Genomic DNA, 17,992 nt, shown 5'->3' with positions numbered 1-17,992 from the left:
TGATTGGTCTGCTTACAAGCTAAACAATGCAGCTCAACTTCATCCACAGACCAATCCGCAAAAAGAAGAGTGGGGTTACGATGCCTACCAGTGTCACATGACACTTCTACCCAATAGTGTAGCTTGCATTGGTGATGCCTCGTTTGCATAAGCTGCCTATAAATAAAACAGATGTGTGAGATGAGATGACCGCACAGATTTTCTACATTGTGTTGAAGAGATCCTAAAGAATGCCTGATCCAGCAAAGTCTGCTCCGGCGCCTAAGAAAGGCTCTAAGAAAGCGGTGACCAAGACCCAGAAGAAGGATGGGAAGAAGCGTAGGAAGAGCAGGAAGGAGAGTTACGCCATTTACGTCTACAAGGTGCTGAAGCAGGTGCACCCTGACACCGGCATCTCCTCCAAGGCTATGGGCATCATGAACTCCTTTGTCAATGACATCTTTGAGCGCATTGCTGGGGAAGCTTCTCGCCTGGCTCATTACAACAAGCGCTCGACCATCACCTCCCGGGAGATCCAGACCGCCGTACGCTTGCTGCTGCCGGGAGAGCTGGCCAAGCACGCCGTGTCCGAGGGCACCAAGGCTGTTACCAAGTACACCAGCGCCAAGTAATCACCCCCTTCTCTGACCCACATCAACACAAAGGCTCTTCTAAGAGCCACCCACCTCCTCTCTAATCGGGCTGAAACTATGATGGGTATTATATGTGCTACTTGCAAATCTGCCTTATTGTATCTCCGCTTCCATGAACTGTATATTCACTTCCAAACTAAAGCGGGGTCATATAGTCATCATATTACAGATGTCAGCATTAGTGCTTACATAAAGCAATCCATAGAGCAGTGACTGCCCGTGTAGCTGCTGCAGAACTAGAGAATTATTGTATCTTATTCCAATGTTACAAAGTATCAGTAGATTGTAGCAATTGGTCCCGTTGTTCGTATCACTTTGAATCTCCTATAAACACAGTTGCTAAAAGGTTGTTTGTCTTTCAAGATGCCCTGTGTAGAATGCTATTGTTACTGTATCACTGCACGTGTAACACCGGGATCCAATCTCCGGTATCACTGCAGGTATATTGCACCGAATCCATTATAAGACATCAGGTTCCGTTTAGCTGCATTTAATGAAAGGAGATCTTTATGATCGCACAATACAATGCTGGCTTAGGTACACGTGCCAGCTGTGCTCCCTATAGTAACAGAGATACAGGGGGTGGCTGAGCAGCAGTGTTCCGGAGCGGGACTGGCTGAGTGCAGTATCAGCGGCGCTCATTATTACAGGGAGAAGAGAGACCGAAGCGCAGAGCTGACACTCAGACCGAGCCCGGGACAGACGTTACACTGACCAGCCAGAAGCGGCATGTCATTGGAGTGATTTTGTTTTGTCCCGCCGAAATCTGTTCGACTCATTGGTCCATTTTGAATTTTCATCCTCCAATCCCAATGAGGTTGTGCAAGTCACTTATTATATACCTATTATTTATCTGGACAATATATAATAATGGATATTAAAACGGTTAAATTCTAAATGTTTTTTTTTTTTTTTTACTTCAATAAAAATAAGTCTATGAACAACAGTGTGCTAAATAAAGTAATCTATTATATAAAATAAATTATAGTGCAGTGCTAATATATATATATATATATATATATATATATATATATATATATTATACTTTATGCTGTCCTATATTTATGACATTTCATTTTTTCTGATTTGCTATTTCTCAGTCGTCATCTATATCATCTGTTATGAGCCTTATATCAAATGTTGGGACGTTGATAAGAATGGGACTCAGTATGGATAATATTACATTGTATCTTAGGTTGAATATTATGTTGTACCAAGTACAGGAATTGTATGGGAAAAAAGATCTTAGATAAGTGTAACTTTATATTGCGTATACATCTTATGCCCCTAATCTGATGGTAAGGCAATGACTTTTTAACATCTAATTATAGCCATGACTCCGCCTCTCAAAGTGCTCAGTCACCCATCAGGTCCGCTTATCTCTTTCTAAAGAGCAACCGAAAATGGGTTGCCTCATATTTCTTTGTCGTTAGCTATTGAATAATGTCTGGAAGAGGTAAAGGAGGTAAGGGGCTCGGAAAAGGAGGCGCTAAGCGCCATAGGAAGGTGCTGCGGGACAACATCCAGGGCATCACCAAGCCTGCCATCCGCCGCCTTGCCCGGAGAGGAGGCGTGAAGCGTATCTCCGGCCTCATCTACGAGGAGACCCGCGGGGTGCTGAAGGTGTTTCTGGAGAACGTGATCCGGGACGCCGTCACCTACACCGAGCACGCCAAGAGGAAGACGGTCACCGCTATGGATGTGGTCTATGCTCTCAAGCGCCAGGGCCGCACTCTGTATGGCTTCGGAGGCTAAACACCGAGGCGCATCTAATACCATCACCCGCACACAAAGGCCCTTTTCAGGGCCGCCCATCTCTTCTACGAAAGATCTGTAACCCAACGTCTCTGTGTAGTGCTGTACTCTGACTATAAGCCGGGTCCTAGTACTTAATCGTTCCCTCACATTAGGCACACCGCTAGTGGTTGCTGTCTTTATTTGGAGTGATGATGAAAGGACCGGGCCAGTATTTTAGTGAGCTTATGCCCAAGCTGGCCACTACTAATGTGTAATGTTTATGAATTCTTGCAGTGGGTGAGACGTGAGTAGATTTGTCCTAGAGGTACCGCCATGATCCTTTGTTTCGAAGATGGCACAACACACTGTCGGTGGCTGACTAGTTCTAAGCTGTTGGACACAAGTTTTTTTTTATGAAGGACATAAGTATTCACTAGGAAATCCATGTTCTCTTACAGCTTAGCTTATCGGCGGAGTTTTTGAAAAATGTATCCGCTCTTCTTTAAACCAATCGGTGTAGGGGGACATGCTTACTTCTACCAATCGGCGCAGCTCAGCTTATATGCAAATTTGATGAAAGCAGCCAGGTTACATAATTCATTTTTTGGGGGGACAATGCCTGGGAGAGGTAAGGGGCTCGGGAAAGGAGGCACCAAGCGCTGCAGGACTACATATCATCCAGGGCACCACACAGCCTGCCACCCGCCGCCTAGTCCATAGAGGGGTCCTGCAGGCTTTGAACGTTAATTAACTAATTTAAGGGTCTCCTACATTAATCCAGAAACGAGCTATAGGAACAGGCTGTATTTTCAAGGGAGGCATTTTTTTTTTGTAGCAAACAATTATACCTTTTCCGGGTACCTCGCAGTCTGTACATCACCGGGAATGGCGTGCAGAACACGCGGTGCTGTTCCTTACACCAGACTGTACGACCAAGTACACATAAAACAACCATTCAGCTACTACGGGCGGCTGGAGATAGAAGAACCCGACACTTTAGTGTATACGTTCCCGATCTATCTGCAGATTTAACAGATAACTGCATTTAGTCCCGCTCCCCTGCATATCCCACTTATGCAGTGACTGCATGGGGCAGAGTAGATGGGCCAAGTGGTCCATATCCTGCTATCAAGAGCTATGTTTCTAGGACTGATGTGTAAGGGACAAACTAGATATTTCTGCCACATGTAGCGACTTCTTCACTACAGTTTTTATTTAGTCCCCCAATAGATCACATCGTGCGCCTACAGCTCTGCCGAGACAGGGTGGGTGGCTCTGAAAAGAGCCTTTGGGGGATAACAAGGAAGAGAGGCTGCGGCTTTACAATCACTTCTTGGCCGCAGCTTTCTTAGGCTTAGCTGCCTTCTTGGCCGGGCTTTTTGTGGCTTTGGGCTTCGCCGCCTTCTTGACGGGACTCTTGGCCGCCTTCTTAGGCTTCACGGCTATAGGCTTCTTTGGGCTTTTGGCAGCAGCCGCTGTAGCGGGTTTCTTCACCTTTTTCGGGGTCTTGGCTGCACTCGGAGCCTTCTTGGGCTTCTTCGGGGATTTGGCCACTTTCTTCGCTGCAGGTTTCTTGGGCTTCAGGGACTTCTGGGCGGCCTTCTTGCTTTCCACTTGCTTCTTATTGAGCTTGAAGGAGCCGGAAGCGCCGGTACCTTTCACCTGGGTGAGAGTTCCTTTGGTCACTAATCCTTTCACCCCCACTTTGATGCGGCTGTTGTTCCTCTCCACATCGTAGCCTCCGGCAGCCAGAGCCTTCTTCAGGGCGGCAAGAGAAACCCCGCTGCGCTCTTTAGAGGCGGCCACGGCTTTTACGATCAGCTCGGAGACGCTGGGTCCAGAAGACTTGCCGCTCTTCTTTGCTCCTCCAGCAGCTTTCTTCGGCTGCCTCTTCTTTTTGGCTGCGACCTCTGATGGAGGAACAGCGGCGGCAACGGGGGCAGTTTCCGCCATGTTTGCAGAACTTAACTTTAATCAACAATATTACAACGCCCGGTGTTGACTCACGTCTTTTATATACACTGCCGGCTGTGCTGTGATTGGCTGCCGAGAGTGAGGTGTTCTGTGCTCCCATTGGCGGAATGAGCAGCCGTGTAAACTCTTCCCTGTCTGAGTGTACGGGGGAATCTGCTCTCACCTTGTGTTTCCCTAGCGCAGAAAAACAGTCTTTTATAGGGCATGAGGTGAGCGGCGAGCTGGCTCTCTGCACCACACCAGTACTCCAAGGTCTCCCCTAACCCTTTACTGTCATTGCTAGCCTATGAGCTGTGAAGAGTGCCGGGAATAGCCCCTGTCAGCTCACCTAGACCAGGCATGATCTGGCTGGCGTGTAATACATCTTTTCTGCGAAGCGAAAAATGTCTCATCGGGCACTTTTCTCTCCTCCAGGCACTACACCGAACAAAGGTGGCTGGGGCATAATCAGTGCAGAGGATGCCGCATTTTGAAAGACATAAAGGTGATGTGTGGGATGCTGTACACCCGGATGGATAGCACAGGCAGGTTGCCCCACAAGGTATTGGCACTCCTGTCTGGGAACTCTAGTTACTTTGACTAAATAAATAAAAGAAAGATATCTGGCGTGCATAATCAGCTTCAGAATAATCCTGCCGGCCTGAGATTCTCCATGTCCTGAAAAATGCTGGTGGCGTTTTCTCCACATGTTCTTATAATGATCCATATAGACATTGATGCATATCTATGCATCTTAAGTGTGTCAGTAGGTGGGCTATGGGGTCCCGTTCCCATTGATAGGAGACTGATATTTTTAAAAGAGGACATGGGAGCAATAGGGTGAGACCATAGGAATAAAGGGTACAATATCTGGAGACGGGAGAAATAAGGAGACGAGGAGTGGGAGATCAGAGGAGCAAAAGGAACAACAGAGGGAATCGGTATGAATAGTGATACAAATAAAAGGAGACAGTAATAATATGGAGAATAATAAGGGTACAGAGGGAAAAATGGAGAGGCAGAAATATGGGGATACATAAGGGGACCTCTAAGGGTAGTGGCAGGTGGAAGGAATGGATGAAAGGAAGAGAAACAGGGGGAAAATAAAGGTGAATGGGTAAAGATGGCAACAGGAAACAAACGGGGAGATGGGAGAGACAAGGGGAAAATCGGGGGAGACGTGATGGAACACGGGGGAGGAAAAGGAAGAACAAATAGGAGAAGATAGGAAGATGTTGAAGAATTATATGCTCACAATAGTTATGCGGAATAAAATTTAAATGACGTAGCTTGTTAAAAAATAACTAGCTGAGAGGAGAGGATCGACATTGAGGAATGGAAGGCAAATGGAGATGGAAGCGGGTTCTTGAAAAATACCGATGACTACTAACTGGAGGGCGTGTGCCAGCAGCAAGTACCATCCAGGTCTCACTCTCTTCCCCAACCCATGATTGCATGCTGGAGTTGTGATCTAGAGCATTGAGAGTCTCCAGAGCAGGTAGGGAGAACACGGAGCTAGACCTGGGCCACTACTAGGGATTTCTGGGGCCCCAAGGATGGTAGAAACAAAATAGAAATAAAAGCTGACCCATAAAAATATTTTTTTTTCAATACTTTTAATGTTTATTTTTTTCAAGAACATGTAAAATGGATATAAAAATAAATAAATATATCTGCATAAAGAAAAAGACAGTAACTAAAATAGAACAATAAGTGGTTGATTTTACGTACAGGGACTATTGTATCTGAAATTAGTCTCCACTGAGCAGATGAAAATCCCCTTTGTACAATCCACATACAGTACACAGCAGCTTTATATTCTCTTCATGCAGTTTCCCGGATACATAAGCTTTAGCTTGTGGTCTAAGTTGATACTTTCACAGATTGTATCCAAATGTTTCAATGGAATAGTTACAATTGAATAATACTGTTTCCCATTAGTATCATATCGTTTCACACACGCAGAAGTTCTGTTCATACTCCATTCTAAAGCTACCGTACTCACCATACGGTAGCGATGACCTAATATGATTAATGTATTAACGTTTTAAAAATGAAATCATCATTATTATTTTATGCCATAGACAGTGTTTTTGACATATGTAGTTGTGACTTTTCTTATTTTTATTTTTATGTATATCTGCATTCATATTAATATCTCCCTGGAATTAGTGAGTATAGTTTGCAAGTACATACAATGGTATTTACTGTTTCCTATTAGTATAATAGTTTCCAGCACATTCCGAATTTCTGATTATACTCAGATCTAAAGCTTCTCAGAGGCAGTACGGATGGTGTAATGGTTAGCATTACTTCCTCACAGCACTGAGGTCATTAGTTTGATTCCCACCATGGCTCTACTGTAACTGTGTGGAGTTTGTATATTCTCCCTGTATTTGCATGGGTTTCCTACGGGTACTCCAGTTTTCTCCCACAATCCAAAAATATAATTAATTGAGTCCCAATAAAAATTGTTTAAGTGGTGCATGTGGTAGGGAATATATATTGTAAGCTCCACTGGGGCAGGGACTGATGTGAATGCATGTAGTGTAGTGATGTAGTGCAGTGGATAGGGGAATGTAGTGCAGTAATGAGGTGTTATGATAAAGTGCAATGTGTGGGGACACACAGGGGGGAATGTAGTGAAACACGCCGCTGATGGGGTATGTGACGCAGAGGGCATTTGGATCACATAGGGGGATGTTGTCCAAAATATCCCTCTTTTTTCTAAATTTTTGATAATGTGATTATTTTAGTCTTAGGGGGTTTTTGTTTTGTTTTTATCTTTTTATTTTATTATTATTAATATTACTATTGTTATTATTAATAATAACATTTTTTATAAACAAATTTTGGGGAGGGGAATCACTGCTTTTTCCCTGGTGGCGAAAATCCTAGTTTCGGCCTTACCCTTAGTAATAGGCTTCATGCTGCCCAATACCGTTACATCAGTATGAGACATTAAACCGGTTTTTCCAGTACCAGGGCCTTTGCTTTGTATAGATTCCCCAAGAACAAGCCCCAAAACTCGGGGAAACTGTTCCTCTTTTCACCTGGGTGGCTCCATACCAGCTGGGAAAGTGCTCCAGGGAAGTTGCCTAGCAATGTCCGATAATTATGGCAATGCTGGCCATTTTGAAGGCCAAGTAGTCTAAACATTGAACCAGTTTCAGTTCCCTAGCAATGTCGGGTAACCATGGCAACAGTGGCCATTTTGATGGCAAATTTGATTTAAGCATGACAACCAGTTTCTGTTCCCTGGCAACAGTTCGGCAACCATAGCAACATATACGTTATGGTAAGAACTTACCATTGATAACAGTATTTTTCCTAAATCCACAGGTTTCACAGGATACATTGTTATATGGTTGAGCGACAGCGGTTCTTACACTAATCGGTCAAAGCTTTTTGGCCTCCCAGCATGCAGTGGACCCGTCCATATATCCTCGCCTCCTGGGTCAGGTAAATCAGTTGTTTTCCAAAGCTTAAGGCAGGAGCATCATGTAGAGCACTAATCAGGCGAGAAGACCACACATGCACAACCTCCCACCCTTCCGTACAAGAGGGAAGAGTTTAGTGAGTAAAAGGATCCTCAAATCAGGTGCGTCAAGGTGGGATATCTGTGGACATAGGAGAAATACTGTTATCAATGGTAACTTATTACCATAACTTATATTTCTCCTGCAGGGTCCACAGGGTATCTACAGGATACATTGGGATGTCCCAAAGCAATTTAGTGGTGGCAACGCTCCTGATTAGACAGGAGAATACTTGGCCCAAATTCAGCATCCTGAGAGGCAAAGGTATCCACAAGCAAAATGTCTAATGAATGTGTTAATGGAAGACCATGTGGCTATCTTACATATCTGTTCTGCTGAAGCACCATGCTGTGCTGTCCATGATGGACCTACTTTACGAGTAGAGTGAGCAGAGACATTATCCGGAAACAGGAGATCAGCCTTCGAATATGCTTCTGAAATCGTCATCCAAAGCCACCTCGCCAGTGTCTGCTTATCAGCAGGCCACCCTCTCCTATGAAATCCGTAGAGAACAAAGAGATAATCTGTCTTTCTGATAGCACTGGTACGATCTACGTAGATCCTTAAGGCATGGACAATTTACAACGATGCATCTCCCGCAGATAGGTCTGGCCCCTGGAAAGCCGGGACTACAATTTCTTTGTAAAGGTGGAATTTAGACACCACCTTAGGAAGATACCCAGATTTAGTTCTGAGAACCGATCTATCTGGATAAAAAATGAGAAATGGAGGACAAAATAATAATGCGCCAAATGCTGAAACTCTTCGAGCTGAAGCCATAGCCAGAAGAAAGAGAACCTTAGCTGTCAACCATTTAAAATCTACTCTTTTAAGTGGTTCAAATGAGGCAACTTGAAGGGCCTTTAGAACTAAACTTAGATCCCAAGGCACTGTAGGAGGAACAGAGGGACGTTGAATGTGCAGCATTACCTGGAAAAAAGTGTGCCCATTCTGTAGGTTGGCAATTTTCTTTTGGAACCATACAGTTAGTGCTGACACCTGCACTCTCAAGGAAGCCACCCTTAAACCAGAAGGAATGCTAGGATTCTGGAAATTCTGAAAGACCTGGGGTCAAGTTTCCGTTCACTGCACCATTGAATATAGGCTTGCCATATTATGTGATAAATGCGAGCTGAGGAGGTTTTCCTTGCTCTAAGCATTGTTTGAATTACCTGTTGAGAGAATCCTTTTGACTTCAGGATGGAGGTCTCAAGAGCCACGCCATCAAAGACAGTCAATCCAGATGTCTGTGATGGCAAGGCCCCTGAATCAGTAGATCTGGATGTTGAGGTAGTAGGAATAGAGCATCCATCGACATCCTCTGCAGATCTGTGTACCAATGTTTTATGGGCCAAGCCGGAGCTATTAGTATAACGGCACTTTTCCTTTTTATTATTATTATTATTATTATTATTACTACCGCCACCAGTTTTTTATATAGTGTACACATATTATTATTATTATTATTATTATTATTATTACCAGTTATTTATATATTATACATATATTTTGCAGTGCTTTACAGAGCATATTTAGCCATATACATCAGTCCCTGCCCCAGTGGAGCTTGCAATCTATAAACCCTATCACATGTACACACAGACACACATTCACACTAGGGTTATTTTTTTTCTTTGTTGGAAGCCAATTAACCTACCAGTATATTTTTGGATTGTGAGAGGAAACCGGAGTACCCGAAGGAAACCCATGCAAGTACGGGGAGAATATACAAACTCCACACAGTTAGGGCTATGGTGGGAATCGAACCCATGACCTCAGTGCTGTGAGGCAGTAATGCTAACCATTACACCATCCATACTTTTACCTTTCTCACCACCCTGGTTAACAGGGTGATGGTAGGAAACACATAGGCCAGACGAAAGTCCCATCTCACTGACAGGGCATCCATCTTCCTTGGTCCACTGCACCTAGAAGCAATTTCTTCCTGACACTGCTCCCCAGCCCTGAAGGCTGGCATCTGTTGTCAGAATTTCCCAATCTGATATCCAAAAGGGTCTCCCTTTGTCCAGATGGGCTGTCTGTAGCCACCAGGCTAATGACCTCCTTCCTTCCAGAGGAAGAATCATAGTCTGCATTTTTATTGTCTGATGACCCCATTCCACTTGGTAAGGATCCGATGTTGCAGAGGTCTTGAATGGAACTGAGCATACTCTACCATGTTGAAAATTGACACCATTAGACACATCACACACATTGCTGCGAGAATTTATACTCTTCGACAGTGTAGAAGCTCCTGGATCCTTTTACTGAAGTTTGGATATTTTTCTCAGAAGTAAAATTACTCTCTGAAGGCTCAAATCCAATACAGCCCCAAATGAGTCATCCATTATGACGGAACAAAAGATGATTTTGCCCAATCTATGAGCCAACCGTGCTTCTGCAGACACTCTATTGTATGTTGCAGATGACACAGAAGCAATACCTGAGACTGTGCCAGGATTAAAAGATCGTTGAGGTATGGAAATATTCTTATCCCCTGCTGGCGGAGATAAGCTACCTGTTATGCACACCAGTGCCTGCAAGAAAGTACTGGTGTCAGAACTGTTATGCACTCCAGTGTCTGCAGGAATGTACTGGTGTTTGAACTGTTATGCAAAACAAATGGACTCACAGACAAACTGGGGAATATGACATAACGTACACAGAAGGTGATAGGGTAACAAAATACACACAAAGTGAACAGAGAAGCCCAGAGGCTAAGGAACTGGGTATCTCCCTTGTATTAGAACTGCTCAGATAGAAAAAGCAAGATGTTGTGTTTTAATACGTAAAGAACCCGAAATGCTGTTGCTAAGGGCAACAGCAAAACCCTAAAGGGTTACCAACGGGTGTGGCAGTAAACTCCTTGGTCAGAGATGGAATGATAGACACAAGGAGAGTCTCCACAATCTTAATTCTCACTTGCAGTGCACAGGTTTTAGCTTACTGCCACTAAACTGACCCCTGACACCTAGCACAGTGAGACAGGATTAGACAGGCAAGTCTTAGAATGCAGCCGCAAACTTGCTAAGTTCACAGAGTAGTAACAGAACCCCAGCAAGCTAAATGACTGACTCCAGTCTTACTGCTAGGTCTGGATTGGCAGAGTGTAATACCAAATCCCCAGGCCTATTTGCAGTAAGCAACAAACAAATACAAAGCTACACAGTACTGGCTAACTTTCATGAACTGACTAACCAACAAAGATTCAGCAGCATCTGCTTACTCTGAAAAGAGGCCTTATAAAGCAGGTGCTGTCCACGCCCCACTCAGACCTCACAGACTGTGAGCACAAAAACCAGCACCGGATCCCCTGCCGTGCACAGAGCCTATAACCACTGCACAGCAAAAGACCCGAACCGGAGTATCAGCTGCGCTCAGGTTACTCCACTAGCACTTGTCTCCCGGTTGCCATGACGACGTGGCAGCACAGGGCAGGAGACCCTAACAGTACCCCCCCTCTGACGAGGGGTCAAAGAACCCCTACCACCGGGTTTATCGGGGAACTGCGAGAAGAAAGAGCGTATCAGTCTGGGGGCATTAAGATCACAACTGCGCTCCCACGACCGCTCCTCCGGGCCATACCCCTTCCAGTGCACCAAAAATGACAGCCGACCCCGAACCACCTTGGAGTCAAGAATCCTTTCAAAAACAAACTCCCTCTGGCCACGTATCAGAAGAGGGGAAGGTCTTCCACTGGAAGAAGGATTACTAATCGCCCGTTTTAAAAGGGAACAATGAAATGTTTTATTGATACCCAAAGAACGGGGCAGATCTAACTGAAATGCCACCGGATTGATAACCCTGGTGATCTTATAAGGGCCGATGAACCGGGGGCCTAACTTATGAGATGGCTGTCTCAACTTCAAATTCTTGGTAGACAACCAGACGAAGTCTCCTAATTTGAAGCTGCAGGGTCTTTTCCGCTTATCAAAAACCCTTTTGGTCACTAATGACACAGACACAAGGGCTTTCTTCACTTTCCGCCAAATACCTCTAAGGACCGAAACCACAGAGGAACCACCAGGCGTGGAGTCCAGGGGGTCAAAAGAATTGGCCTTAGGATGATGCCCATACACACAAAGGAAGGGAGAGATCCCTGTAGCAGAGTGAGCCGCGTTGTTATAGGCAAACTCCGCCATGGACAGATGAGCAACCCAGTCAGTCTGACACTTGGAGACATAACACCTGAGGAACTGCTCCAAGGACTGGTTCACCCTTTCAGTCTGCCCATTAGACTGCGGATGGTAGCCTGACGACAAGCTGACAGAAATCTGGAGATCGGAACAAAATGCCCTCCTGAATTTGGCCACAAACTAGGATCCGCGGTCAGAGACCACATCAAGTGGCAACCCGTGGAGACGCACAACATGCAGCATAAATAATTCAGACAGGCGTCTGGCTGATGGCAGCCCAACCAGTGGAACGAAGTGCGCCATCTTCGAAAACCTGTCAACGACAACCCAGATGGCTGTCATCCCCGAGGATTTGGGCAAGTCCACCACAAAATCCATTGAAATGTGGGTCCATGGCTTAGATGGAATAGAGAGTGGATGTAATGGGCCAACAGGAACCCCTCTAGGAGTCTTATTTCGGGCACAGATGTCACATGCCCGAACCCACTGATCCACATCCTTAGCCACCGAGGGCCACCACACCGCCCTAGATAGCAACTCCCGAGTTCTGGCAATACCCGGGTGACCTGCCGACTTCTTGGCATGGAATTCCAGGAACACTCGCTGTCTTAACCTAGGAGGCACAAACAAAAGACCTACCGGAAGGTCTGGAGGAGCCTGCTCCTGTGCTCTAAGGACTAATGATAAGAGGTCCTGGGTAATGCCCACTTTAATACATGATGGGGAAACAATGGGCAACGGCTCCTCGGTGGTCTCCTGGATTGGAGCAAAACTCCGCGAGAGCGCATCAGCCTTGATGTTTTTTGACCCAGGGCGATATGTTATCAAAAAATTAAAGCGAGCAAAAAACAAAGTCCATCGTGCCTGCCTGGCATTGAGACGCTTCGCTGACTCTAAATATGCCAGATTCTTATGGTCAGTGAGAATTGAGACCACAAACTTAGCCCCCTCAAGCCAGTGTCTCCACTCCTCGAGTGCATCCTTAATAGCCAACAATTCCCGGTTACCCACGTCATAATTCATCTCGGCAGGCGAAAATTTACGGGAAAAGTAAGCACAGGGATGAAGGCGATTATCAGACACTCCCATCTGAGAAAGCACTGCCCCAATACCCATCTCAGAGGCATCCACCTCCACCACAAAAGGACGCTCTGGATCTGGGTGTCGCAGCACCTTGGCCGAAACAAATGCCCTTTTGAGACGGGCAAAAGCCGCTTTAGCCTCACAAGACCAGTGAGCAACATCCGCCCCTTTCTTAGTGAGTGCCACCAAGGGCGCCACTATAGACGAAAATCCAGCGATAAATCGTCTATAAAAATTTGCAAAGCCCAGGAAACGCTGAAGCGCCTTCAAGCTAGTGGGCTGCACCCAATCCAGGACTGCCTGTACCTTGGAACCCTCCATTTGGAAACCTTCTGGGGAGATAATATATCCTAGAAATGCGATTTGCTGAACTTCAAATTCGCACTTCTCCAGCTTCGCCCCAAGCCGGTGGTCTCTGAGTTTCTGGAGGACTAAGCGTACATGCTTCCGATGTTCCTCCAGGGAATGGGAGAAGATTAGGATGTCATCTAAGTATACAACTAAGAATCTATCCAAATATTCCCTGAGCACATCATTCATGAAATCCTGGAAGACTGCCGGGGCATTACAGAGCCCAAAAGGCATCACCAAATATTCATAATGCCCTGAGTGGGTATTAAAGGCAGTCTTCCATTCATCCCCCTCTCTTATTCGGATTAGATTGTACGCACCGCGTAGGTCAATCTTAGAAAAAATGGTGGCAGTACGAAGCTGGTCAAACAAGACCGAAATGAGAGGCAGTGGGTATGAGTTTTTAATCGTGATACGGTTCAATTCCCTGAAGTCGATGCAGGGTCGCAACGAACCGTCCTTTTTACCCACGAAGAAGAACCCCGACCCAACTGGAGACTGTGAAGGTCTGATAAATCCCTTAGCCAAGTTCTCCTGAATGTACTCTGCCATAGCCTGAGTCTCAGGACGTGACAGGGAGTACAACCTGCTCTTGGGAAGCTTAGCATTTGGCAACAAATCAATGGCACAGTCATAGGGGCGATGGGGAGGTAGTACCTCTGCAACTTTTTTGGAGAACACGTCTGCAAAATCTGCATAACACCCTGGCAATCCTGGCAAACTTAGCTGCGAGAGCCTGACTGGAAGGCTCAAGCAACTCCTGAAACAATCAGTACCCCAACTAAGAATCTCCCCAGAGACCCAGTCAAATTGAGGATTGTGGGCCCTTAACCAGGGTAACCCCAACACCAATGGGGCAAAAGTACAGACAGTCACATAAAAGGACAATTTTTCAGAGTGTGTGGCTCCAATAAACAAAGAAATCTGGCTAGTGCAAGAGGTAATTTTACCTTGGGATAATGGTTCCCCGTTTAACCCACAAATCTCAATTTCCGATGCCAAGGGTACTAAGGGAACAGAGTGTTTCAGGGCGAATTGGCGGTCCATAAAAACCCCGTCGGCCCCACTGTCCACAAAGGCCTCAGTCTTGACAGTTTGACCGAGGATCTTCAAGGTCACCGGAATGATAAAAGTCTTCTTGGGAAATTCTGACTTCTGGCCTGACAGGATATTTCCCATCACCCTCAGGCCCTGAAGTTTTCCGGCTTTTCTGGGCATGATACTACCACATGACCTTTATTCCCACAGTACAAACACAACCCCTGCTGTCTCCTCCGCGTCTTCTCACGCGAGGAGAGGCGGGTAGCCCCAATCTGCATAGGCTCCTCAGAAAATTCCTCAGAGTCTGAGGTTCCCTTGGGAAGGAAGGAAATCTCAGTCTCCCTTTCAAGCCTACGCTCTCTCAGCCGTCTATCCACCCGGATGGATAACTGCATGAGCTGATCCAAGCTATCAGGCAAGGGATATTGTACCAGTTGGTCCTTTATCTGGTTAGAAAGACCTCTTCGGTACTGGTGTCTCAGGGCTGGGTCATTCCACTGGGTATCATGGGCCAACCTCCGAAACTCCGTACAGTAAACCTCAACTGGCCTTCGCCCTTGCTTAAGGATCGAAATCTGAGCCTCGGCTGAAGCCGTCTTGTCAGGGTCATCATACAACATGCCCAGTGCCGTAAAAAAAGCATCAACACTTTTAAGCGACGGACAGTCAGGCTGCAACCCATATGCCCAGACCTGTGGGTCCCCTTGTAGCAAGGAAATCACTATGCCCACACGCTGAATCTCCGACCCAGAAGACTGAGGCCTAAGCCGGAAGTATAGCTTGCAGCTCTCCTTGAAACAAAAGAACTGCGAGCGATCTCCAGAAAAACGATCCAGGAGATTTACTTTCGGCTCCTTAACCCCTGCAGGTGCTGCTGCTGCGGGAGCTCCGCCAGCAGCCTGGGAGGTGTGCATTTTAATGGACAAATCATTAAATTGTCGAGTCAGGACCTGCACCTGATCGACCACCTGTTGCAACGTATTTTGAGGGGTATGCTCCATATTCCCACAAAATTTCAACAGGAGTATTGGGCTGCTGAATATGTTATGCACACCAGTGCCTGCAAGAAAGTACTGGTGTCAGAACTGTTATGCACTCCAGTGTCTGCAGGAATGTACTGGTGTTTGAACTGTTATGCAAAACAAATGGACTCACAGACAAACTGGGGAATATGACATAACGTACACAGAAGGTGATAGGGTAACAAAATACACACAAAGTGAACAGAGAAGCCCAGAGGCTAAGGAACTGGGTATCTCCCTTGTATTAGAACTGCTCAGATAGAAAAAGCAAGATGTTGTGTTTTAATACGTAAAGAACCCGAAATGCTGTTGCTAAGGGCAACAGCAAAACCCTAAAGGGTTACCAACGGGTGTGGCAGTAAACTCCTTGGTCAGAGATGGAATGATAGACACAAGGAGAGTCTCCACAATCTTAATTCTCACTTGCAGTGCACAGGTTTTAGCTTACTGCCACTAAACTGACCCCTGACACCTAGCACAGTGAGACAGGATTAGACAGGCAAGTCTTAGAATGCAGCCGCAAACTTGCTAAGTTCACAGAGTAGTAACAGAACCCCAGCAAGCTAAATGACTGACTCCAGTCTTACTGCTAGGTCTGGATTGGCAGAGTGTAATACCAAATCCCCAGGCCTATTTGCAGTAAGCAACAAACAAATACAAAGCTACACAGTACTGGCTAACTTTCATGAACTGACTAACCAACAAAGATTCAGCAGCATCTGCTTACTCTGAAAAGAGGCCTTATAAAGCAGGTGCTGTCCACGCCCCACTCAGACCTCACAGACTGTGAGCACAAAAACCAGCACCGGATCCCCTGCCGTGCACAGAGCCTATAACCACTGCACAGCAAAAGACCCGAACCGGAGTATCAGCTGCGCTCAGGTTACTCCACTAGCACTTGTCTCCCGGTTGCCATGACGACGTGGCAGCACAGGGCAGGAGACCCTAACACTACCATAATCACCACATTTTTGGTGAATACTCTGGGGGCTGTGGCCAGACCAAATGGCAGAGCCTGAATCTGAAAATGCTGTTGGAGGATAGCGAATTTGAGATAGCGCTGATGGGACAGAGCTATAGGAACATGCAGGTAAGGATCCTGTATATCCAGGGATACCATAAAATCCCATGGTTCCATAGCCAAAATGATGGAATGTAAGGTCTCCATATGAAACCGAGGTACCCAAATGTATTTGTTCAGCATTTTTAGATTGAGTGTGAGCTGGAACGACTAGTTCAGCTTCTGGACTAAAAACAGGTTGGAGTAGAAACCCTGTCCTTGTTGTGCAGGAGGAACAGGAATGATTACTCCTGACTGAAGCAATTTCTGAACTGCCTCTTGCAAAACCCTGGCCCTCGTTTCTACCAAAGACAGGCTGGTACAAAAAAAAAAAAAAAAACCTTTGAGGAGGGTTTTTCCTGAAAGAAAACGCATAACTGGGAGACACCGCTTCTTGCACCCAGGCATCTGTGGTAGACTGCTGCCAGATTTGTGCAAAATGAATAAGTCGGCCTCCCACCCTGAGTTCCCACAGGTGGAGGCCCGCACCATCAGGCTGATGGCTTATCTTTTTTGTATTCTGAATCAGCTTTCCAGGTGCGTAGCTAAACTGCTCGGTGAGCGGCTAATTTTGAGGCTGATGTTTGAGAGGCAATAGTACCCATATCTAAGGCTGCTTCTTCCAAGAATATTGCAGCCTGTTTGATATGTGTCACATGGGATTTTTGCTCTCTGGATGTCGTTGAAATTTCCCCTACCAATGCATCTTGCCAGACAGCCACTGCTTTAGCCATCCAGGCTGAGGCCATGGCTGGTCTAATGATTGCCCCAGACAGGGAAAAAAATGTTGTTGTTTTTTTAGCAAACCATCTACTCTCCTATCCGTGACATCATTTATTGATGTTGAAGGCAGAAGTAATGTAGATTTTTGCACTAAGCGAATCACATGCATATCTACTTTAGGGGCTACCTTTCTCTTTAAACAGTCCTCAGTCAGAAAAGGGTAATTGGAATTCCATTTCCTAGGAATTCTAAATTTCTTACTGGGCATAACCCAAGCCTCTTCCATAATTTCCGTCAGCTGTTCTGATCCAGGAAACTCAGTCTTACCTGTTTTGGGACGTTTAAATAAAGGTGCCTTGGATTTTAACACAGTATATGTTGATTCTTCTAAGGATAAAATGGATTTCATTGCAGTAATCAACTCAGATATGTCCACTGAGCTGAGACCTTCTTCCTCATCCTCATATTCAGAACCAGAGTGTAATGAGTCTTCGTCCTCTGATGAGTCCTCATCTGAAACATGTGTAGACTCTGAAGATGTTGTTTTGTGTCTAAATGATTTACTTACCACTGGCTTTTCAGCCTGTTTCTGTTGAGAGGCTACTGCTTCCCCTGTGCTGCACATATAATAGTGCAACCTATCACCGGTACAGAAGTTGGAATTATCCACTCAGCTATACTGGATAATGTCCTGTGCAAACATAGCCCATGGTGG

At 45.7% G+C, this 17,992-nt stretch overlaps 3 protein-coding genes across 3 annotated transcripts; 2 read left to right on the top strand and 1 right to left on the bottom strand.

Annotated features, from left to right (window-relative positions):
* Positions 1-200: 200 nt before the first annotated feature.
* On the top strand, positions 201-662 carry LOC135010495 (histone H2B 1.1-like). The gene has a single exon (XM_063952379.1). It carries the CDS (start codon positions 231-233, stop codon positions 609-611), a length of 381 nt encoding a protein of 126 aa, XP_063808449.1. The 5' UTR covers positions 201-230; the 3' UTR covers positions 612-662.
* A 1,403-nt stretch (positions 663-2,065) lies between these two features.
* On the top strand, positions 2,066-2,447 carry LOC135010501 (histone H4). Its single transcript, XM_063952386.1, has one exon. It carries the CDS (start codon positions 2,076-2,078, stop codon positions 2,385-2,387), a length of 312 nt encoding a protein of 103 aa, XP_063808456.1. The 5' UTR covers positions 2,066-2,075; the 3' UTR covers positions 2,388-2,447.
* Positions 2,448-3,544: 1,097 nt separating this feature from the next.
* On the bottom strand, positions 3,545-4,351 carry LOC135010497 (histone H1B-like). Its single transcript, XM_063952381.1, has one exon. It carries the CDS (start codon positions 4,320-4,322, stop codon positions 3,696-3,698), a length of 627 nt encoding a protein of 208 aa, XP_063808451.1. The 5' UTR covers positions 4,323-4,351; the 3' UTR covers positions 3,545-3,695.
* Between the last annotated feature and the right edge of the window lie 13,641 nt (positions 4,352-17,992).

Source organism: Pseudophryne corroboree, unplaced genomic scaffold (assembly GCF_028390025.1).
Source record: "Pseudophryne corroboree isolate aPseCor3 unplaced genomic scaffold, aPseCor3.hap2 scaffold_2354, whole genome shotgun sequence".
NCBI lineage: Eukaryota > Metazoa > Chordata > Amphibia > Anura > Myobatrachidae > Pseudophryne > Pseudophryne corroboree.
Note: the sequence above shows the minus strand (reverse complement) of the source record. Positions and strands in the feature narration are given on the sequence as shown.